Source organism: Macaca mulatta, chromosome 18 (genome assembly GCF_049350105.2).
Source record: "Macaca mulatta isolate MMU2019108-1 chromosome 18, T2T-MMU8v2.0, whole genome shotgun sequence".
Classification (NCBI taxonomy): Eukaryota; Metazoa; Chordata; class Mammalia; order Primates; family Cercopithecidae; genus Macaca; species Macaca mulatta.
This window is the reverse complement of record NC_133423.1, coordinates 23355504-23378956: the sequence shown is the minus strand read 5'-3', so window position 1 is coordinate 23378956 and position 23453 is coordinate 23355504. Positions and strand designations below refer to the sequence as shown.

At 43.9% G+C, this 23453-nt stretch overlaps 2 protein-coding genes and 2 long non-coding RNA genes across 11 annotated transcripts in view; 1 reads left to right on the top strand and 3 right to left on the bottom strand.

Moving 5' to 3' along the window:
• Nucleotides 1-23453, bottom strand: part of NARS1 (asparaginyl-tRNA synthetase 1) — a 191611-nt gene that overhangs the window by 25970 nt on the left and 142188 nt on the right. The gene's annotated exons all lie outside the window — the stretch shown is intronic.
• Nucleotides 1298-3917, bottom strand: LOC114673824 (uncharacterized). 3 transcript variants are annotated; one of them, XR_003724640.2, is made up of 3 exons: nucleotides 3646-3917; nucleotides 2774-2867; nucleotides 1298-2035 (listed from the first exon to the last, which is right to left on the bottom strand). It is a non-coding gene; the product is annotated as an uncharacterized LOC114673824 (long non-coding RNA). The 3 variants fall into 3 exon arrangements; XR_013408116.1 differs by having other exon boundaries at nucleotides 2778-2867; XR_013408117.1 differs by having other exon boundaries at nucleotides 1929-2051.
• On the top strand, nucleotides 4037-23217 carry LOC114673825 (uncharacterized). Its single transcript, XR_013408118.1, has 4 exons — nucleotides 4037-4176; nucleotides 7813-7908; nucleotides 8544-8663; nucleotides 23083-23217. It is a non-coding gene; the product is annotated as an uncharacterized LOC114673825 (long non-coding RNA).
• Nucleotides 14936-23453, bottom strand: part of ATP8B1 (ATPase phospholipid transporting 8B1) — a 160898-nt gene continuing 152380 nt past the window's right edge. For all 6 annotated transcript variants that reach the window (XM_028838128.2, XM_028838127.2, XM_077974753.1 and 3 more), the window contains 2 exons: nucleotides 18839-18969; nucleotides 14936-17227 (listed from right to left, as the gene is read on the bottom strand). In XM_028838128.2, coding sequence (XP_028693961.2) covers nucleotides 17003-17227; nucleotides 18839-18969 — 356 coding nt within the window. In that variant the 3' untranslated portion in view covers nucleotides 14936-17002. The remainder of the gene's footprint in view (nucleotides 17228-18838; nucleotides 18970-23453) is intronic.

The following is a 23453-nucleotide window of genomic DNA, read 5'->3' as shown; positions in this document are numbered from 1 at the left end:
AAAAATTAGGTACAGGAGGTCTGGTGGGGATGTGGATAGACCTTTTTGAATGGGCATTGAATGTGAAGATTTCTTGTCCTCTGCAAACATCCATCAGAAGGCATTCGGTATGGAGGAGGTTTCTGTCATCTGTGGGTGTTGGACTTTTCCTCCCAAAACATCTCAGTTCTTGCTCAAAGAGCCCATATGCGAAGTGGCTATAGTAACAGGATAGAGGGTATGCATGTGTTCAGCCTCATGAACTGCCCTTCATCCTGGCTGATCTGGCTGGCCACTGTCACTGTTAGGTGCCCAGCCTGCCAACAGCAGAAGCCAAGTTTGAGAACCTGATAGGCCACGATTCTTTTTTTTTTCTTTTTTCTTTTTTTGAGACAGAGTCTCACTCTGTTGCCCAGGCTGGAGTGCAGTGGTGCAATCTTGGCTCACTGCAACCTCTGCCTCCCTGGTTCAATCAATTCTCCTGTCTCAGCCTCCCGAGTAGCTGGGACTACAGGCGGCCACCACCACACCTGGCTAATTTTTGTACTTTTAGTAGAGACGGGGTTTCACCATATTGGCCAGGCTGGTCTCTAACTCCTGACCTTGTGATCCTCCCGCCTCGGCCTCCCAAAGTGCTGGGATTATAGGCGTGAGCCACCGCATCCAGCCAGGACACGATTCTTTAGGGGGACCAGCTGGCCACTTGACGGCAAGTAAATTACATCAGACTCTTGGAGGAGGCAGCAATATGCCTCCCAGGTATAGACTCTGTCCACATAGGGATGTGCCTTCTCTGCCTGCAGCACCCACATCTATGGACTTATAGAAGGCTGCATGTGTCTTTACGGTATACAGCATCTCTCACCCTGGGACACATTTTTAGTAAAGAAAGTGTGAGGCCGGGCACGGTGGCTCAAGCCTGTAATCCCAGCACTTTGGGAGGCCGAGACGGGCGGATCACGAGGTCAGGGGATCGAGACCATCCTGGCTAACACGGTGAAACCCCGTCTCTGCTAAAAAATACAAAAAACTAGCCGGGCGCGGTGGCGGGCGCCTGTAGTCCCAACTACTCGGGAGGCTGAGGCAGGAGAATGGTGTGAACCCGGGAGGCGGAGCTTGCAGTGAGCTGAGATCCGGCCACTGCACTCCAGCCTGGGCGACAGAGCGAGACTCCGTCTCAAAAAAAAAAAAAAAGAAAGTGTGACAGTGAGCTCATACCTATGGAATTAATTCGTGGTCTAACCATGTGCTTTGTGTTAGATTATTATATAAAGTAATCAGACATGCTCCTGTGAACCCAGAAAATCAGAGACAGGTCTCAGTTAATTTAGAAAGTTTATTTTGCCAAGGTTAAGGGTGCATCCATGACACAGCCTCAGGAAGTCCTGATGACATGTGCCCAAGGTGGTGGGGCACAGCTTGCTTTTATACGTTTTAGGGAGACATGAGACATCAATCAATAGAAGAATTACATTGGTTAGGTCTGGAAAGGCAGGACAATTTGAAGCAAAGGCAGGAAGACTCGAAGCACGGAGGGGTATTCCAGGTCACAGATAAGTGAGACACAAACGGTTGCATTCTTTTGAGTTTCTGATTACCGTTTCCAAAGCAGGCAAGTAAGATGTGCATATATCTCAGTGAGCAGAGGGATAACTTCGAATAGAATGAGAGGCAGGTTTGCCTTAAGCAGTTTCCAGCTTGAGTTTTCCTTCATAAAAAGGAAAATATTTTCGGGGTCCAAAATATATTCTTTTCACACTCCCCTCTCCCATACAGAAGGAATATACTTCCCTGCTTCATTTCTGCTGGGCTTAGCCATGTGCATTGACTTTGGCCATAGGATATTGGCAGGTCTGATGCAAGCAAAGGTTTACAATGTGTTTGTGCAGTTGAACTTGTGTTTTTGCTTCTGCCATTATTAGGGAAGCTGGGGCCTGGGAAGGCCAGAGTGACACCATTTTCAGTTCAGCTCCATCTTGAGACTAAGGCACATTCCTTGCCAGTCATGACCCATGGTCATAAGATGTTTACAGTCGAGAAAACAGCCTAAAGATACCTGCAAGGACACAATCCTGTAACAACAGAACGACCAGATGTCCCAATATTCGCAATATATGCTTTCAAGATAATTATAGTTATGCTTACTTACACACTAAAATGTCAAAGACAGTTTTCTTTACATCAACAAAATAATAAATTTTGTCATGCTGTCAGCCCACATGCACATAGGTACAGCCTTTACATAGACAAAACCCCTATATAAGAAAAAGTTAAAACAGGTGGGGCGCAGTGGCCCAGCAGTTTGGGAGGCCGAGGCGGGTGGATCACCTGGGGTCAGGAGTTTGAGACCAGCCTGGCCAACATGGCGAAGCCCTGTCTCTACTAAAACTACAAAAATTCGCCGGGCATGGTGGCAGGCGCCTGTAATCCCAGCTACTCAGGAGGCTGAGGCAGGAGAATCACTTGAACCCAGGAGGCAGAGGTTGCAAACCGAGATTGCACCAGTGCACTCCAGCCTGGGCAAAAGAGCAAGAGTCCCTCTCAAAAAACAAAACAAAACAAAAAAAAAACAAAAAGAAGGAAAGAAAAAGTTAAAACAAAGATGGGGCATTCCTTTGCTTGCTTCCTGAGGATACCCTACTCTAATGGAGGAGCTTTCAATAAACTCTCACTGCACCCTGCAACTTGTCTTGAATTCCTTCCTGCGTATAATTCAGGAGCCCTCTCTTGGGGTCTGGATCAAGACCGCTTTTTCTGTGAACAATCACCATGAGAAGAACACGCCCTGACTGACCCACTGGTCCAAGGAAGGTGAGAGACATGGAGAAGACAGGGACCAGTCTTCAGCTTGAGGACACGTCCAGCTGAACTCAGCCCACATCAGTGACCTGCAGATGCATGAGAGAGAATAAACGATTGTTGGGTTAGGCCTCTGAGTTTGGGAGGCATTTTGTTACACCTCTTTTTTTTTTTTTTTTTTTTTTTTTTGAGACGGGGTCTCGCTCTGTCACCCAGGCTGGAGTGCAGTGGCCGGATCTCAGCTCACTGCAAGCTCCGCCTCCCGGGTTCACGCCATTCTCCTGCCTCAGCCTCCTGAGTAGCTGGGACTACAGGCGCCCGCCACCTCGCCCGGCTAGTTTTTTGTATTTTTTAGTAGAGACGGGGTTTCACCGGGTTCGCCAGGATGGTCTCGATCTCCTGACCTTGTGATCCGCCTCTTTATTGTGGCAATAGTAGACTAATACATGCTCTATTATCCAGAAGTGTGTGGCCTAAAATAATAGTTGAATGGCCAGGTGCGGTGGCTTAGGCCTTTGGGAGGCCACGGTGGGAGGATCACATGAGGCCAGGAGTTCAAGAGCAGCCTGGGCAACATAGTGCGACCCCCGTCTCCACACATTTTTTTTTTAAATTAGCCTGGCATGGTGGGCGCACGCCTATAGTCCCAGCTACTCGGGACGGCCAGAATGAACAGCATTGTTCGTGTCTCTTCATTCCGATTCTGGCCAGCAAGGGGCGGCCTCCCGCTGCGGTCCTTGCTGTTAGGTCTCCGCGCCCACTCATATTTGCGCTCAAGGTCGCTTCACCGGCCCCCACTTCGCTCTTCCAGGCGCAGGATGAGCGTCTCTGTTCTTTTAATGTGGCGTCCCCCACAGGCCACCGTACCTGGCCGCCGGCTCGAGGTTAGGGTACTTGACGCCTGCGCCGCCATGTTGTCTCCGGGCCACTTCCGCGTTTCAGGCGCGTTGTGCTGTATTTCTTACTTGGTCCTGCTCGCGGCGCCGCGCCTTTGGGTGTTGGGGAGTCTGGGATGGTGGGGAGTCCGGGGCTCGCCCTAGTCGCGGGGACACTGCCTTCCAGGAGCTGTCCTCAGGCAAACTCACAGACATCTTCAAAGAGCCTTCCTGGACATTCTGTTTTTTGCTCCTCAAAACAGGCTTCGGAAAGAGAACAGGCAAACATCTCTGCGAGCGCCCCTAGGGCTCCGTTCCCTGTCCCAAGACCGGGAATCGGGGAGGGGGTCCAAGCCGAGTGCACTTAATTAACAAATCAATGAAACAGTTGGAAAATCTCAGTAATATTTTACATGAGATCGAGGGCGGTGACTCACGCCTGTAGTCCCAGCACTTTGGGAGGCCGAGGCGGAGGTGGAGGGTCGCTTGAGGCCAGGAGTTCGAGACCAGCCTGGGCAACATGGTGAGCTTCCCCTCGCCCCCACCCCTCTACAAAAATTACAAAAATTAGCCGGGCTGATTGGCATGGGATTGTGGTCCTAACTACTTAGGAGGCTGAGGTGGGAGGATCGCTTGAGCCAGGGATGTCGAGGCTGCAGTGAACTGTGATCACACCACTGCACTCCAGCCTGGGGCTACAGAGAGAAACCCTGTCTCTAATTAATAAATAAATTATAGATAGATGATAGATGCAATAAAAAATAAAATTGGCTTGTAAATGGCAAACTAAAAGTGGGAATTATCATTACGATGAAACTATTAATTTGAGGAACCGAAAACTTAACTTTCCTTTTCCTGTAGTTAAGTTTAAGCACTGAGATTTGCTTCAGTGATTCCCAGGCTTCTTCGTTATTGCAAGCTGCTTCCTTGTAAGCACTTTGTCTCTCACTAAAAAAATTACAATTATTTTAAAGTCCCCCTGGATGCTCACTCTTTAAGGAGGGTGAACAATGGTAACTCCTGTACAGTTAGAGCTCTGAATGAAGCCAGAGAGATGCATTCCATAGATCACAGAACTCATTTTCTGGCTTGGTGAGCCTGGTCAAGTTTCTTAACCTTTCTAAGCCACAGATGTTTCAATTGTAAAGTGATAATAAACCGTAGGGCCTTCCCACAGCCCCAGATCTCAGCAAATTACCAGTCTTTTGTTTCAAGCTATTAAATGGGTGCTGTCTGACAGCCCTCCCTTGACACCTATACTCTTGTGCTTTGGCATCCATCCTTTCCCTCTAGTGCAATGCAAGTCGCATCCTCCCTCTGGCTAGCCTCTCCACCTATCTTCTGGATCCCCCACACCTCTCCAATCTAATCTCCACACTCCAGCCAGGGCGAACACTTTCAAATATAAACAGTCATTTCATTCTCTATCTAGCAGCCTTTTCCATGGACTTACTTTTGCTCTCAGGGTTCACCTCAACATCCTTACAGGCTTACCAGGCTGTGTATGCTCTGGCTTGCCACTGCTTCTTATTTTTATTTTTCTTCTTTTTTTTTTTTTTTGAGACAGAATTTTGCTCTTGTTGCCCAGGCTGGAGTGCAATGGAGCAATCTCAGCTCACCGCAACCTCTGCCTCCCAGGTTCAAGTGATTCTCCTACCTCAGCCTCCGGAATAGCTGGGATTACAGGCATGCACCACCATGCTGGCTAATTTTGTATTTTTAGTGGAGACGGGGTTTCTCCATGTTGGTCAGGCTGGTCTCAAACACTTGACCTCAGCTGATCCACCCACCTCGGCCTCCCAAAGTGCTGGGATTACAAGTGTGAGCCACCACGCCCAGCTATTTTTTTTTTTTTAATTCTTTTGAGACAGGGGTGATCCTCCCACCTCAGCCTCAAAAGTAGCTGGGACTACACGCACACACCATCACACCTGGCTGATTTTTTCTTTCTTTCTTTTTTTTTTTTTTTGTAGAGACAGGGTTTGGGGAGTTTTGCCCTGTTGCCCAGGTTGGTCTCGAACTCCTGGGCTCAAGGGATGCGCGCACCTTAACCTCCCAAAGTCTTGGGATTACAGGCGTGAGCCACTGCGCCCAGCCCTATTGCTTTTTAAAGGTACAATTAACTTTAGCCCAGGCTAGCTGCTTCACGGAATTGATCTGGGTATGATGTGGGATTTGGGATAGCTGTTAAGAAAGGTGAAGACAGAGTCAAATAGAGAAGAACATTTTCTCTATAGAGGTGGGGAAACTTTCAAAGCAGAATTAATTGTGTCCTCTAAAAGCAATGAAGTCCTCTTGGTTAGCTTGAAGAACGATCTTGTATCAGTTTATAGAAATTGAGACTTTTTTTTTTTTTTTTTTTTGAAACGAAGTCTCACTCTGTCCCCCAGGCTGGAGTGCAATGGCATGATCTCGGCTCACTGCAACCTCCACCTCCCAGGTTCAAGCAATTCTCCTGCCTCAGCCTCCCGAGTAGCTGGGATTACAGGTATCTGCCACCATGCTCGGCTAATTTTTGTATTTTTAGTAGAGACGGGGTTTTTCCATGTTGGCCAGGCTGGTCTCGAACTCCTGACCTCAAGTGATCCACTTGCCTTGGCCCCCCAAAGTGCTGGGATTACAGGCGTTAGCCACCGTGCCCAGCTGGAATTGAGAGTCTTAAGGGGTCTCTGGGGGTCTCAGAAGCTCAGCTGATGATATTTTAGTTAATCAGGTTTGGGTTTTTGTTTTGTTTTGTTTTGTTTTTTGCTGTTAGGTCATAAAAATATTTTCACCCCAAGCCACAAAATCCTATAAAATAGCTCATTCTTGGACAAATTCAGTAAATATAAAGAGCCCTTTTGAGTTTCTATTTACTCAAGATGTTTGCAGTGATAAAATCTTGATGTAAATTTTCTAGAACTTTCAAAGCTCCTTTAGAAACAGTCCTTTGTGTTGTTTTTATTAAACTCTTCGATGAGCACAAAGTTTTTATGTTTTTCACACAAAATTTAAATAAGGAAGCCAAAGGTAGGTGGGAACCCCCAAATGGATGGTAACAGAAAACCTCCGATAGCATTTCCATAGATTGGTTTATTCATTATGCAGCTTGGCTCAGCAGAACCATTTTATAATGAAACTGCAAGATGACTCCCAGTGGGCAAATCAACCTCTATTCTAAAGGTTGATTCTTATCAACTGGGAGAATTGATTCCTGATGAGAAATGCTAGACAAAAAACCCTCGCACGTTCACTCTACAAGCCAGATCCAATATCTTTAATCCTCTCATGGAAAAGAAACAAGGAGACATTTCAGGGCTTACAACAGCCTTCCAGAATAATTGCAACAGTCTCGGCATCAGGGGCCAAAGGAATATTGACATCTTTCCAACTGGAAGTCATAAACAGGTTATCTGGAGTGAGACAATCTATATTTTAAACTTGGCCAGAGCACCTTGGATTTTGGAATTTTTTTTTTTTAAACGGAGTCTTGCTTTGTCGCCCAGGCTGGAGTGCAGTGATGTGACCTTGGCTCACTGCAACCTCCGCCTCCTGGGTTCAAGCGATTCTCCTGCCTCAGCCTCCCCTGTAGCTGGGACTACAGGCATGCGCCACCATGCCTGGCTAATATTTTTGTACTTTTAGTAGAGATGGGGTTTCACCATGTTGATCAGGCTGGTCTCCAACTCCTGACCTCAAATGATCCATCCATCTCAGCCTCCCAAAATGCTGGGATTACAGGCATGAGCCACCGTGCTAGGCCAGCACCTTGGATTTTTAACCACCATCCTAGATCAGGAAGTTTAAATTTCTCTCCATATTAAAATTTTCCTTCCTCATATTTATTAACACATTACTATTTGATTAATACAAATTATTTGTTAATACAAATACATTCTATTTGATTCACGTTTTGAAGCAAAATTCCTGATAATTTTAAAATTGTGAGAGTTATTTCTTTCTATGCATCTTATTGCTAAGGTCATCTTAGCTGATAATTAATTGGACAATATGGTGGTAAATCCATACTGGTCTTTGACTCTGAAAACAGTCTTTCAAATTCCACTGGTCCTTTCCACTATTTTGACACGACTTTAAGTTGTTACCCAGACTCTTCTGAGGGCAAAGAATATGTGTGTGTATATAAATGGCCTAACAAAACACACCACTCTGTCTGTAGCAACAGGAAGTCCCCATCTCTGGGCACTGGCAGTCCCCCAAGAGGACAATGTGAAGAGCTGCGGTTGCTGCTCTAGGGAGAAGCTTGTGGGCTTGGGTGAGTCTCAGTTTGGGAGGCTTTGTGACTTAAGCAGGAAAAATATTAACTCAAATTACTCCTTCTGGCCTAAAAATCATTTTTATTTTTTATTGTTTAATTTTTGAAATAGAAAATGTGTCCATATGGTTCAGTATTTTTAATTTTAAAACTATGAAAAGATAATTCAATATTTAAAGGTCTCACTCCTCTTAACAACTTTCACTAGTCTCTTTTTTTTTTTTTTTTTGAGACGGAGTCTCACTCTGTCACCCAGGCTGGAGTGCAGGGGTATGATCTGAGCTCACTGCAAACCTCCGCCTCCTGGGTTCAAGCGATTCTCTGCCTCAGCCTCCCGAGTAGCTGGGATTGCAGGCATCCACCACCACACCCAGCTAATTTTTATATTTTTGGTAGAGACAGGGTTTCACCATGTTGGCCAGACTGGTCTCGAACTCCTGACCTCGTGATCCACCCACCTCAGCCTCCCAAAGTGCTGGGATTACAGGCATGAGCCGCCATGCACGCCCTACTAGTCTCTTTTTTATATCTAGAGATTCTTGTTGAAAATATGACTATATTCCTCTCAATCTACCTCCTTTATTCCTTCCTTCCTTTCCTTAAAACAGCTTTTTTCTGGTTTTGTTTTGTTTTAGGCATAAATAATATACAACAGCCTGAGCACTGTGGCTCATGCCTGTAATACCAGCACTTTGGGAGACTGAGGCAGGCGGATCACCTGAGATCAGGAGTTCAAGACCAGCCTGGCCAACACGGTAAAACCCCGTCTCTACTGAAAATACAAAAATTAGCTGGGCATGGTGATGCATGCCTGTAATCCCAGCTACTCAGGAGGCTGAGGCAGGAGAATCTCTTGAACCCAGGAGTTGGAGGTTGCAGTGAGCCAAGATGGTGCCCCTGCACTCCAGCCTGGGCAACAAAGTGAGACCCTATCTCAAAAGGAAAAAAAAATATATGACAAAGTGCACACATTTAAAATGTGCAATTTGATATGTTTTAACTTATATGTATACCTGTGAAACCATCACCACAATTGGGGATAGGGAACAAATCCATCACCCCAAAAAGTTTTCTTATGTATTTCCCTAGTGACTAATGATGTTGAGCATCTTCTCATGTGCTTTTTTGCCTTACCTATATCTTCTGTGTTGAAGTGTCTGTTCAGATCTTTTGTGAGGACAAAGTACGGTTCCAGGTAGGGATCCGAGTTCATTTCTTCGCATGTGAATATCAAATGTCCCGGCACCATTTATTGAGAAGGCCATCCTTTCTCCACCTCATCGCTTTTGTAACCTTGTTCAGTATCAGTTGTCCACTGATGTATGGATTTATTTATGGACTCTATTAGGTTCCATTGATCTACCTGCTCTCTTTAAGCCAATACTATGCTGTTTTGATTGCTGTAGCTTTATAACAGTTTCCTCTTTTTTGGCCCTAATTTCACATTTATTTTATTTTTAAAATTTTGACTTGTATTATAGATTAAAGGGTATATGTGCAGCTTTGTGGCATGGGTAAATCGGATGACTCTGAGGCTTGAGGTCCCAACGATCCTGTCCCCCAGGCAGTCAGCATAGTACTTAACAGGTGGTTCTTCAGCCCATGCCAGTAACAACTTTCAAAATCAAGTCGTGTTCTTCCTCCAACTTGTTTTTCTTCTGCAGAGTTATTTTGGCTATTTTAGGTCCTTTGCATTTCCAGATGAATTTTAGAATCAAATTATCAATTTTTACCAAAAAAAAATCTCATGGGATTTCAACTGGAATTGCATTGACTCTACACATCAATTTAATCGCCTCCTCTTTTTTCTTTTTTATATGAAAGGTTGTCGCCACATACACAGTTCTGTACCTGACTCTTCCCACTCCACAATGAATGGAGATCTTTTATTCTTCTCCCTTAGCTCCCATTATAGTTTCATTGTATCCTGTTATTGGGATGGAACTTATTTCATTTAACTGTAGTTAAACTGATGGATTGCTAGCTTACTGCCTGCCAATATTTTGATTATACAATCACTGTACATGTCATTTCCGTTGTGGGCAAATATATCTGCAAGATGAATTTGAGAAGTGTGATTGCCAAGTCAAAGGGAATATACACTTAAAATTTTAATGGCAAGGACTGAGCGTGGTGGCTCACACCTGTAATCCCAACACTTTGGCAATCTGAGGCGGGCGGATCACAAGGTCAGGAGATCGAGACCATCCTGGCTAACATGGTGAAACCCCATCTCTACTAAAAAAAAAAATACAAAAAATTAGCTGGGAGTGGTGGCACGTGCCTGTAGTCCCAGCTACTCGGGAGGCTGAGGCAGGAGAATAGCTTGAACCTGGGAGGCGGAGGTTGCAGTGAGCTGAGATTGCACCACTGCACTCCAGCCTAGGTGACAGAGCTAAACTCTGTCTCAAAAAAAAAATAATGGTTATGGCTAAATTGCCTTTCCTAGAGTTTCAATTTATATGCTTTTCAGTAATAAATTAGAAGGCTTGTTTTGCCACAGCCTTAATAGTGCATTACCAAACTTTCTTGTTTTTGCCAAATTAATAGGTGAAGATGGCTTGTCAAAATCATTTTGATTTGCACTGCTTTATTTCGGGTAAGTTTAAAGATCGTTTCATGTGTTTAAGAGCCATTTGTATTTCTTTTTTTTTGAGACAGAGTCTAGCTCTATTGCCCAAGCTGGAGTGCAGTGCTGCAATCTCAATTCACTGCAACCTCCACCTCCCAGGTTCAAGTTATTCTCCTGCCTCAGCCTCCCTAGTAGCTGGGACTACAGTTGCACACCCAGTTAATTTTTGTATTTTTAATGGAGACGGGTTTTCACCATGTTAGCCTGGCTGGTCTCGAACTCCTGGCCTCAAGTAATACGCCCACCTTGACCTCCCAAAGTGCTGGGATTACAGGGATGAGCCACCGTACCCCGCCCCATTTGTATTTCTTTTTCTCTGACTTTTTTTTTTTTTCACAACCTTGACTGCTATGGTCTGAAGGTTTGTGCCCCCTTAAAATTCATATGCTGAAATGCTAACCTCCAAGGTGATATTAGGAGGTGGAGACGTTCAGAGGTGATTAAATCAGGAGGGATTATGTCTTTATAAAATAGTCCTGAAGGAGCTTGTTGGCCCCTTCCACCATGTAAAGACAGAGTCAGAAGGCACTATTTGCGAACCAGAAAGCATTTCCTCAGCAGGCACCAAATCTGTCAATCCCTTGACCTAAGACTTCTAGCTTCTGCCAGAACTGTGAGAAAAAATTTCTGTTGCTTATATAAACCATACAGTTTGTGGTATTTTGTCACAGCAGCCTGAACTAAGACTTGCACACTTTTTCTCCATTTTGCCATTTGTCTTTGCTTATACCTTTTTTTCTTTTTCTTTTTTTTTGCCATAATGGGGGTTTTAAAAATATTGATGTATTTGAAATTATTAGCCTTTCCTTTGAGGCTTTAGATTTTTAGTCTTAATTAGAAAGTCTTTCCCCACTCCGGTATTTGAATTTCCTCGTGATTTTCTTCAAGTACTTTTATGAGTTTTTTTTTGTTTTACATTTAAATCTCTTTATTATTTGGAGTCTATTCTACTACAGTGCATGATATCTAATTTGTTTCCCTCTTGTCTCAACACCATCTATTTAAAAGCCCATCTTTCCCCCACCCACCTTTGATGCCACTTTATATAGTAAATGTTCACGTGTTTGTGTCTATTTCTGGATTTTCTATTCTGTTCCGTGGAATGTCTGTGTCATCATGCATCAGAACCATACCACTGAAACTGTTTTTCAAATTACAATATGGCGTAATATCTGGTAGGAGTAGTCTCACCTCATTGCTTACAGTTTTCTGACATTAATTTTTCCATATGAACTTTTGAATCAGCCTGTCTATTACAGGAAACTGTTGGCATTTTTATGAGGAATATATGCCATTTTTAAATTATTGTAGGGAGAATCAACCCTTTCTAGTATGATGTGTTTTTTTTTTCTTTTTGTTTTTTTTTTCTTTGACACAGAGTCTTACTTTGTCACCCAGGCTGGAGTGCGGTGATGCAATCTCGGCTCACCACAACCTCTGCCTCCTGGGTTCAAACGATTCTCCTGCCTCAGCCTCCCAGGTAGCTGGGATTACAGGTACATGCCACCACCCCTGGCTCATTTTTGTATTTTTAGTAGAGATGGGATTTCGCCATGTTGGCCAGGCTGGTCTCCAACTCCTGGCCTCAGGTGATCCGCCTACCTCAGCCTCCCATAGTGCTGGGATTACAGGCATAAGCCACCGCACCCAGCCTCAATTTTGATGACTTTCCCTGATGACTAATGATGTTGAGCATATTTTCATATGCTTATTGACCATTTATATCTCTTTTTTTTTTTTTTTTTTTTTTGAGGTGGAGTTTCTCTCTTGTTTTCTAGGCTGGAGTGCAGTGGCTTGATCTCGGCTCACTGCAGCCTCCACCTTCCAGGTTCAAGCAATTCTCCTGTCTCAGCCTCCCGAGTAGCTGGGATTACAGGCACACGCCACCATTCCCAGCTAATTTTTGTATTTTTAGTAGAGACAGTGTTACATCATATTGGTCAGGCTGGTCTCAAACCCTGGACCTCAGGTGATCTGCCTTGGCCTCCCAAAGTGTTGGGATTACAGGCGTGAGCTACCCACTGTGCCCGGCTATATCTCTTCTTTGGAGAAATATCTAATCAAGAAAATCATTTTTGCTGTTTCTTTTTGTTTGTTTTTTTCTCTGAGATGGAGTGTCACTCTTGTTGCCCAGCCTGGAGTACAATGGCGTGATCTCGGCTCACTTCAAACTCTGCCTCCTGGGTTCAAGTGATTCTCGTGCCTCAGCCTCCCAAGTAGCTGGGATTACAGGCGTGCACCACCATGCCCTGCTAATTTTTATTTTTAGTAGAGATGGGTTTCTCCATGTTGGTCAGGCTGGTCTCGAACTCCTGGCCTCAGGTGATCCGCCCGCCCGGGCCTCCCAAAGTGCTGGGATTACAGGCGTGAACCACCGCGCCCGGCCTTTACTGTATTTTTTAGCAGAAAGAAAATGATTGCATTACAGTGGTTATTTTTAAGGGCCCCAACCTCCACTTTGTCCTGAGATCTACGTTGTATTGTTTTCAGTGTTTTGACAGGCCTTTTCATTTTTATAAATGCCCCAGAAGTTATAGTGCAGCCCTAACTTTCTAGCAGGACTCTTAGGAGCTGACGGTTTTCCTAAGTTTCATTCACATCACATGAAGGCAGCAATTGTTAAAATATATTTCGATTCCATTAGGGTACATTTTGCTATCCCATTGAAGTCTCTCAAGAATCATTTTATTCCCATCAGATGTTGTTACTGAGCAGTTTCTGGTGCTGAACATGAGTAAGAACCTTTAGGTGGTGCTCTTTGATTGAAAACATTTATCCGTCAAACAACTTAAATACAGAAGTATATTGCAGGAAAAAGTGACTTTTATTTTTTTAGGGATGATCTCCCAGGTTTACTTGATTTTCCTGCCATTTATATTGCAGAGGCTAGTAATTTGCCCATCTCCTCCAACCCCAAGCACCTCAAGACTGATATTTTTCTATCACCTGCTGCTAATTATGCCTCCCAAAGAGTCTCCCATCTCTGACGCAGAGAGAACCTTCTTAGTGGGGTCACGGCTTCCCTTGCATCCAAGAGCTGTCTGTCCCACAGCCTGGTCAGACTCCCGCAGCCTCAAACCCCAGGTCTCCCATCCACTTCCTTACTCACTCCTCTTTGCTCATTTTTCTGCCAACGATTCATCATGTATTTCTAGGACTCTCTGCTCACTTCCCAGCCCTTACTTTTTTTGTTTTGTTTTTTGAGATAGAGTCTTGCTTTGTCACCCAGGCTAGAGTGCAGTGTCACAATCTCAGCCCACTGCAACCTTCATCTCCCAGGTTCAAGTGATTCTTCTGCCTCAGCTTCCCAAGTAGCTGGGATTACAGGCATGCACCGCCATGCCTGGCTGATTTTTTTATTCTTAGAAGAGATGGGGTTTCGCCATGTTGGCCGTGCTGGTCTCGAATTCCTAACCTCAGGTGACCTACCCACCTTGGCCTTCCAAAGTGCTGGGATTACATGCGTGAGCCACCATGCCCAGTCCCAGCCCTTACTTTTGGTTGAGGGTTACCTTTCCTTTCATTCTGGCTAAAGAGTTGAAGTCAGTTGGAAAAACCCAGAGTTAATCCTTTTTTTTTTTTTTTTTTTTTTTGAGAGAGTCTCACTCCATTGCCCAGGCTGGAGAACAGTGGCACAATCATGGCTCACTGCAACCTCCGCTTCCTGGGTTCCAGCAATTCTCCTGCCTCAGCCACCAGAGTAGCTGGGACTACAGATGTGCACCACCTCACCCGGCTAAGTTTTTGTATTTTTAGTAGAGCCAGAGTTTTGCCATGTTGGCCAGACTGGTCTCGAACTCCTGGCCTCAAGTGACCCACCCACTTCAGCCTCCTAAAGTGCTGGGATTATAGGCATGAGCCACCATGCCCGGCTGACCTCCCTAACTCTAAATCTTTACCCCTCTGTCTCTAAAGTCTGACCAACTTTTTAATTCTTTTAGAGACAGAGTCTTGCTCTGTCACCCAGGCTTCAGTACAGTGGCATGAGCAAAGCTCACTGCAGCCTCAAACTCCTGGGCTCAAGTTATCCTCCCACCTCAGCCGCCCAAGCAACAGGGACTACAGGCACATGCCACTACACCCAGTTTTTTTTTTTTTTTTTTTTTTTTTTTTTTTTAAAGACGGAGTCTTGCTATGTTGCCCAGGCTGGTCTCAAACTCCTGGCCTCAAGTGATTCTCCTGCCTCAGCCTTCCAAAGTACTGAGATTATAGGCGTGAGCCACAGTGCCTGGTCCTGATCACCTTTTCTCCATCACTTCTTCCCTAACACTTAGTTTCCCTGTCCCTGACTTTCTCACCACTAAAGGACCCCTGCATTCCTCTAGAAACCTTGTGGGACTAGATTCTTCTGTCACATACCCTATTCTTAAAAATAACAACAACAACAAAAGCCAATTTAAATACTTTAGAAGATTATACTTTTCAAAGCTTTTACTAAATCATTTTTTTAACAAAATATACATTAAATCTCAGATTTACAGAATATAGAAATAATTTATCCAAAGAAATTTGCATTTTAAAATTGTTAGTATTGCACCCAACAGTATGTCTTTGACACATTTGCATTGTCAATCTTTCCCACAATTTGCGAAAACAGGAGAGAAATCTGAAACTAACAGAATTATACAAGCTAACTTTTCTGTAAAAAAAAAAAAAAACTTACAATTTTTTATTTACAAGGAAAAGTTGTAAACGTTCAGCATTTTACTTCCACAGAATAAAAAGCCATACATTCTTTTATCAAACCTAGAAAATGAACTATATACACATTGTGATTACCTCATAGGAATTCAACGGGACTGATATTGTGAACATTCACAGCCCGATGGTAAAAAACAGAAATATTGAACTATTGAACTGTGTGTGAAAGACACAGAATGAGAAAAATGTCTGGAAAAAAATTACTTTTACCTCTTTGAGGAGTTTCCATAATTACCTAAAGTTATCTTCAAATTTAAAAGGACACACCATTCCCCAGTCTTAGGAATGTGGCTGCCAATAGCCTTTTCTCTCAAGACATAAGACAAGTGAAAAAGAGTGAGGTCTCTGTTCAAGTCCCTTATAAAATACTTTACATACAGGCAGGCACAAAAGTTTGCTTTCCAAAAGAAAGCTTTACAAAATATTCTGCAATTTATTACTGATATCCTCAGTTTTTAAAAACCCTTTTTTTAAGCCCAGAAATATTTAGATGCTTTAAAAAATGAGAGTAGGGAATTAAATCATTTGGTATTATGGGAAGCTGCTAAAATAATATTTGATAGTAAAAGTATGTAATGTGCTGTCTCACCCAGTAGTAAACCAAAAATAAACTGAAACTTTATGGAATCTGAAGTTATTTTCCTTGATTAAATAGAATTATTAAACCAATATGAGGAGAACATGAAACCATGCAATCTACTATCAACTTTGAAAAAGTGATTGAACCACTTAGCTTTCAGATGATGAACACTGATGTCATTTGTCGTTACTATTATAAATTTAAAAATATGTTAAGGTGGCCTAGGGAGGGTAAACAGGAGCCTCTGGGAAATTATGCTGAAGATCACAGAAAGGAAAATGTAACTAATTTTATAATACAATACCATTTGAACTGAAATACAACATGCTTTGTAATTCTATTGCCCTGGATTGAGACCGGATTAGAACGTTCCCTTTCAACCATAGTGTACATAATCAGTTGAATAATAGGACTTTTATTATTATTAAAAAAATTTTTTTTGGAGATGGAGTCTCACTCTCTTGCCCAGGCTGGAGTGCAGTGCCACGATCTCGGCTCACTGGAACCTCCACCTCCCAGGTAAAGCAATTTCCAGCTAATTTTTATATTTTTAGTAGAGACGGCGTTTCACTGTGTTGGCCAGGCTGGTCTGGAACTCCTGACCTCAAGTGATCCACCCGCCTTGGCCTCCCAAAGTGCTAGGATGACAGGCATGAGCCACCGTGCCCGGCCTATTTTTAAATTTTTCTTAAGACATAGTCTTGCTCTGTTACCCAGGCTAGAGTGCAGTGGCACAGTCTTGGCTCACTGTAACCTCCATCTCCCAGGTTCAAGCGATTCTCCTGCTTCAGCCTCTCAAACAGGTGGGATTACAGGTGCCCACCACCAAGCCCGGCTCATTTTTAATTTATGGTAGAGACAGGGTTTCACCATGTTGGCTGAACTGGTCTCGAACTCCGGGCCTCAGGTAATCTCCCCTCCTCAGCCTCCCAAAGTGCTGGGATTACAGACATGAGCCACCACGCCCAGCCGAATAATAGGACTTTTAAAAGTCCTATTTCTTGGCTCTGCTATTGTTCAATAGTTCAACCCAAGGAGTTATAAAGGTTATTTATTGTCTTCAATATCTTTGTGACGAATGCAATTCACACACACACACACACACACACACGAAGTCCTGAGAATCTTTCATAAAAAAATAGACGTGCTCTGTGGCCGCGTCCCGGCCTGGGGGTGAGGGATCAGCTGTCCCCGGTGCGCCTGTACTCCGCGGTGCCATCGGCCACGATGGCATCAAGCGGCGAGCGCTTCTTGCGGATGCTGCGCCCGGAGGAGATGAGGTCCGCATAGCCCCGCTGGTGCGAGAAGGCGTAGGCCGAGCGCCGCGATGACACGCCCCGGCGGAACACCTGCTGCCGCCGCTGCCACTGCTCCTCCGCCTTCAACCGCTTGCGATGCTTCTGGATCTGCAAGAGGGAGAGATGGGGAGGGATGAAGATAAGGTCCACTCCAGGGAGGAGGGCTGGCCAGACGCCTGCCCCATTTTGATGCAGGCAGCTCTGTCCCCACTTTATAGTGTGTGTGTGTATGTGTGTGTCTATATCTTTTTTTTTTTTTTTTTGAGATGGAGTCTCGCTCTGTCACCCAGGCTGTAGTGCAATGGTGCGATCTTGGCTCACTGCAACCTCTGCCTCCCAGGTTCAAGCGATCCTCCTGCCTCAGCCTCCTGAGTAGCTGAGGTTACACGCGCTGCTACACCTAATTTTTGTATTTTTATTATGTTGTATATTTAGTATGTATTTTTACCATGTTGGCCAGGCTGGTCCTGTCCTCCTGAACTCCTGACCTCAAGTGATCTACCTGCCTCGGCCTCCCAAAGTACTGGGATTACAGGTGTGAGTCACAATGCTTGGCTATATCTGTTTATCTATAGAGAGCTATATTGACATATAGATATGATGATATAGATCTATATCCATCTCTCTATAGTTATACATAGATTGATCGATCGTTCTACCTACCTACCTGGAGATATATATAGAAGCTGAGGGAAGGTTATCTAACTTTGCCAAGGTCACACAGCTAGAAAATGCAAAGCCGAGATTCCCACTCCCCGGAAGCTAGTGCCCTTTTCTAGTTCAGACCAGATGGGTACAGCCAAAGAGAAAACTCAGTAGGGCCTTTCCGGGTTGTTACTGTGTACTGTTGGAACTGCAAAAGGGAGACCCGAGGGATACTGAAGGTTGCCTCACTAGCCTCTGCTCTCTCCTTCTTTCTAATGGAAATTGATTGTGTTCATATCACCCCCCCAACCCCCCACAGCCACATTTCTCATGGGCGGTGGGCAGGTTGATTTCCTTTACTAAACTAGTCCAGAATGGGCAAGTGACCTAATTTTGGCACATGAGACCTGAAGGCACTGTACTGGGGCCCTTGGGTGAGAAGTTCCATGGCCCCTAAGGAGCTACAGAATAGTATCTTATCTCTCCCCGACACTGATATGTCAGGATGTGATGCCCAGAACTGCTCTGGCCATCTTCCAGCATCCATATGAAGCTAATAATGAGGGTTTCTGGGAGGAGAGATGGCAAGAACCTGCCCAATCCTTTTTTGACATTAAGTTGCTCAATCCGCTGGGCCTGAAGTCTGCTAATGATTAATGATGACGCACTACTGTAGAGATATTTTGAGTCACAGATTTCGGTTCCTTGTAGCTCAAAGGGTCCTGCTACAGAAGGTACATTTTTATTTAAATAAAGAAAAAAACCCAATCTGATTTGTATGACAAAATGTTAACACAGTAATTGTTAAACTGAGGGGATAGATATACGGGGCTCATTATTCTATTCTCCCTTTTTTGTTTATGTTTGGTAATCTTTGTATTAAAAAGAAAGTACACTAAATTCCCAATTCCAAAAGACTTATTTGTGAGATAGAGTTAAAGAAAGAGAAACAATCATGAAAAATCATTCTTACAAAACTTCCCATGAGCTTAGAATTTTGCAGGAAAGGTGCTGTTGGGAAACGCTTTGGTTTCTGTGAGGGACAGATTTGGGAGAGGACTATATTCGATATACCTTATCACTTTCTGATGGCCAAATGGTCATTGACAGGAATCTGATGGCAACGACGGGCAGTAAGCACACGGCAACGGTCAGGATTATAGTTAACCAAATGTATGGCTGTCTCAGAGCGTTTGAAGCTGTGCCTGTAAAGAACATGGCAAATGAATCACTGTGGTCCCTTTTTCCTAAGAACATAGTTAATATTTCACGAGGTGCGGTGGCTCATGCCTGTAATCCTAGCACTTTGGGAGGCCAAGGTGGGTGGATTGCCAGAGCTCAGGAGTTCGAGACCAGCCTGGGCAACATGGTGAAACCCCGTCTCTACTAAAATACAAAAAATCAGCTGGGTGTGGTGGCATTCACCTGTAGTCCCAGCTACTCAGGAGGCAGGAGAATTGCTTGAACCTGGAAGGCGGAGGTTGCAGTGAGCCGAGATCATGCCACTGCACTCCAGCCTGGGTGACAAAGCAAAAGCAAAACTCTGTCTCAAAAAAAAAAAAAAAAAGTTAATATTTCATAATCTATAAATAGATCATTTATGGTAAAGTTTTACCACCAGATTGGACTCCCCAAAATATCCATTATGACTCAAAGAAAAGACATTTTAAAATCAGACTAAGCAAAGCAAAATTGGGAAGGTAAATTATTTGAAACAAGGCAAATGTACATAAGTGAGCAAATAAGGAAAAAAAGCACATTTGTTGACATTGCATTGATTAAAAATGCAAAGTTAGGTGATCAAGACTTCTGACTTTTTTTCTGAGATAGGGTCTCACTCTGTTACCCAGGCTGGAGTACAGTGGTGTTATCATGGCTCACTGCAGCCTCAACTTGCTGGGCTCAAGTGACCTCCTACCTCAGTGTCCTAAATAGCTGGGACTATAGGTGTGCACCACCACACTTGGCTAACTGTTGTATTTTTTGTGGAGATGGGGTTTCACCATGTTGCCCAGGCTGGTCTCAAACTCCTGAACTCAAGTGATTCGCCCACATTGGCCTCCCAAAGTGCTGGGATTACAGGCATAAGCCACGGCACCTGGCCTTCTGAATTTAAGGATTTAAAAAAGCACTTTTCAGCCGGGCGTGGTGGCTCACACCTGTAATCCCAGTACTTTGGGAGGCCGAGGTGGGTGGATCACCTGAGGTGGGAAGTTCGAGACCAGCCTGGCCACCATGGTGAAACCGTCTCTACTAAAAATACAAAATTAGCCGGGCGTGGTGATGCATGCCTGTAATCCCAGCTATTTGGGAGGCTGAGGCATGAGAATCACTTGAACCTGGGAGGTGGAGATTGCAGTGAGCCAAGATCGTGCCACTGCACTCCAGCCTGGGCTCCATCTCAAAAAAAAAAAAAAAAAAAAAAGCGCTTTTCAATTTTAGTTCTGGTTTGAAACTCCAAATAATAAAAGCTATAGCATTACCAGGCTGGGCGTGGTAGCTCACGCCTGTAATCCCAGCACTTTGGGAGGCCGAGGTGGGCAGATCACCTGAGGTCAGGAGTTCAAGACCAGCCTGGTCAACATGGTGAAACCCTGTCTCTACAAAAATACAAAAATTAGCCAGGATGAAGGCAGGTGCCTGTAGTCCCATCTACTCCGGAGGCTTGAAACCAGGAGGTGGAGGTTGTAGTGAGCCAAGATTGTGCCACTGTACTCCAGCCTGGGTGACAAAGCGAGACTCCATCTCAAAAAAAAAAAAAAAAAAAAAATGCTAGTACTGCCAGTACCTGGTGTTTTATACAGATCATGTCATTGAATCAGATCTGAGAGATGGGTATTATCCCTGTGTCACATAAGTAAATTGTGTTATGGAGAAGTTAAAAAGTTTGCCCAAGCTAACAAAACCAACCATGGCAATGCCTGAATTAAAACCTCCTTCTGCCTGACTGGAGCCGTGCTTTTCCACTGCAATTTGTTTTCTGAATTTTTATGTCAGATGAAGTAATAACTCAATTCAATAATACAATCACATAATCACAGACATGACCCAATTTTCAAAATCAAATGACCATCTTTTAGAGCCATGTTTCTCATCATGTTTTCTGTACTTACACTCTCAGTTTGTAAAAACAATGGTCTTAGCCGGGCGCGGTGGCTCAAGCCTGTAATCCCAGCACTTTGGGAGGCCGAGACGGGCGGATCACGAGGTCAGGAGATCGAGACCATCCTGGCTAACACAGTGAAACCCCGTCTCTACTAAAAAATACAAAAAACTAGCCGGGCGAGGTGGTGGGTGCCTGTAGTCCCAGCTACTCGGGAGGCTGAGGCAGGAGAATGGCGTAGACCCGGGAGGCGGAGCTTGCAGTGAGCTGAGATCCGGCCACTGCACTCCAGCCTGGGCGACAGAGCGAGACTCCGTCTCCAGAAAAAAAAAAAAAAAAAAACAATGGTCTTTATTTATTTTAAATGTGGTTTTTACCCTGCTAAGTGTGTATGGGATTAAAAAACTCCCTATGGGAATATGCTAAGTAACTGGGTTACTAGTATTTTAAAACACAGAGTTAGTAAAGGAAATCACAAAAAGCTGAGCTGAATCCCAAGAAGGAAAGGGTTACCACAGCAACGGACTTTTACAACCCAACAACTGGTCATAAAAATCTAAATCTTTTACAGGGAAACTAGTTTTTTTTTTTTTTTTTGAGACTGAGTCTCACTCTGTCGCTCAGGCTGGAGTGCAGTGGCACGGTCTCGGCTCACTGCAAGCTCCACCTCCTGGGTTCACGCCATTCTCCTGCCTCAGCCTCTCGAGTAGCTGGGACTATAGGTGCCCACCAACACACCTGGCTAATTTTTTCTATTTATTAGTAGAGATGGGGTTTCACCATATTAGCCAGGATGGTCTCAATCTCCTGACTTCGTGATCTGCCCACTTTAGCCTCCCAAAGTGCTGGGTTTACAGGCATGAGCCACCGCGCCCGGCCAGGGAAACTAGTTTATGGGGATTGTTTTTCATTGTGAGTCCAAGCTCTCTATTCAAAATAAGAAGCTCATGAATTCCAGTTCATAATTAATTTTTATTAATATTTTATATTTATAATATTTATGATATTTTTATCACTTCAAATTCATTCTAGCATTTGTCATTTTGTTGTATATTTTATGCAATTGTAATCATTGGTCACGTAACTATTTTGTTTTCTATCAATTTACTTATTGCTCTGCACACATATTTCTTATTTGTCTCTTTTTTATTACTTTATTATTATTTTTTTTAAGAGACAGGGTCTCGCTATGTTGCCAGGCTGGTCTTGAACACCTAGGCTCAAGTGATCTTCCTGTCTCAGCCTCCCAAACTGCTGGGACTATAGGGGTGAGCCACTGTGCCTGGCCTGCGCACATATTTCTAATAATGTTGACTACTTTTGAATTCTAGAATTTCATCATACTGGTATTTCATGGTATGATTAGCTAATTTAATAATATTCTTAGGTCTTGGGTTATTTCCATTTTTTCCTCTTGTTTACAATTAGAAATGTTATGGTGGAGCCATCTGTACAAATTAGCTTTGCCAAAACTTCGTGTGTTTTATTATCTTAGGATACTTTCCCCAAGTAGAAATACCTGGCCAAAATGTGTAAAAAGTTTTATAATCCCTTATGCATTTTCAGATGTTTGAAAAACTTAAAATATATTTCAGTGTTACCAGCAATACTTGTATACTCACTTTTCCAAAAACCTACCAATACTAGGTTTTGGGGATTTTTTTTTTAAGAAAGGGTCTCACTCTGTCACCCAGGCTGGGGTGGCATAATCATGGCTCACTGTAGCCTCGATCTCCCAGGCTCAAGCAATCCTTCCCACCTCAGCCTCCTGAGGAGCTGGAATCACCAGTGTGTAGTGTGTACCACCATGCCCATTAATTTTTTTTCAATTTTTTTTTTGGGGGGGGTAGAAACAAGTTCTCCTTATGTTGCTTAGGCTTGTCTTGAACTCCTGGATTCAAGAGATCCTGCTGTGTTGGCCTCCCAAAGTGCTGGGATTATAGGCATGAGCCACCACATGTCGCCCCAATATTAGGTTTTATGAGAAAGAAAGAATAGGCTTTTATTTAGCCTTTTAAATCTTAAGTTATCTAATTCAACCATGTACAGCGCTATTGTAAAGCTATTTTAATTTGTTTTCCTCCCATCACGTTACGCACTTTTAACGCACCATCACCACTTAATTTCCAGACAGAACATTAATTTTTCACTAGCAATACTTAATACTTTGTATATATTTGTTTTGTTTTGCTTTGTTTTTTTCTTTTTGAGACAGGGTCCCGCTCTGTCAGCTGGGCTGGAGTACAGCAGTGCGATCACCGCTCACTGTAGCTGCAACGTCCAGGTCAAGCAATCCTCCCATTTCAGCCTCTCCAGTAGCTAGAACTACAGGCATGTGCCACCATGCATGGCTAATTTTTTTTGTATTTTTTGTAGAGATAGGGTTTTGCCATGTTGTCCAGGCTGGTCTTGAACTGCTGGGCTCAAGCAATCCACCTGACTCGGCCTCCCAAAGTGCTGGGATTATAGGTGTGAGCCACTGCGCCTGGCCATTCCACCTTGTATATTTTATTACTTACCAGAAGTTATGTCAAAATCTAAACTACTGACATTTGTCTGTACATTTATTTTTGGAATTTTGAAAAT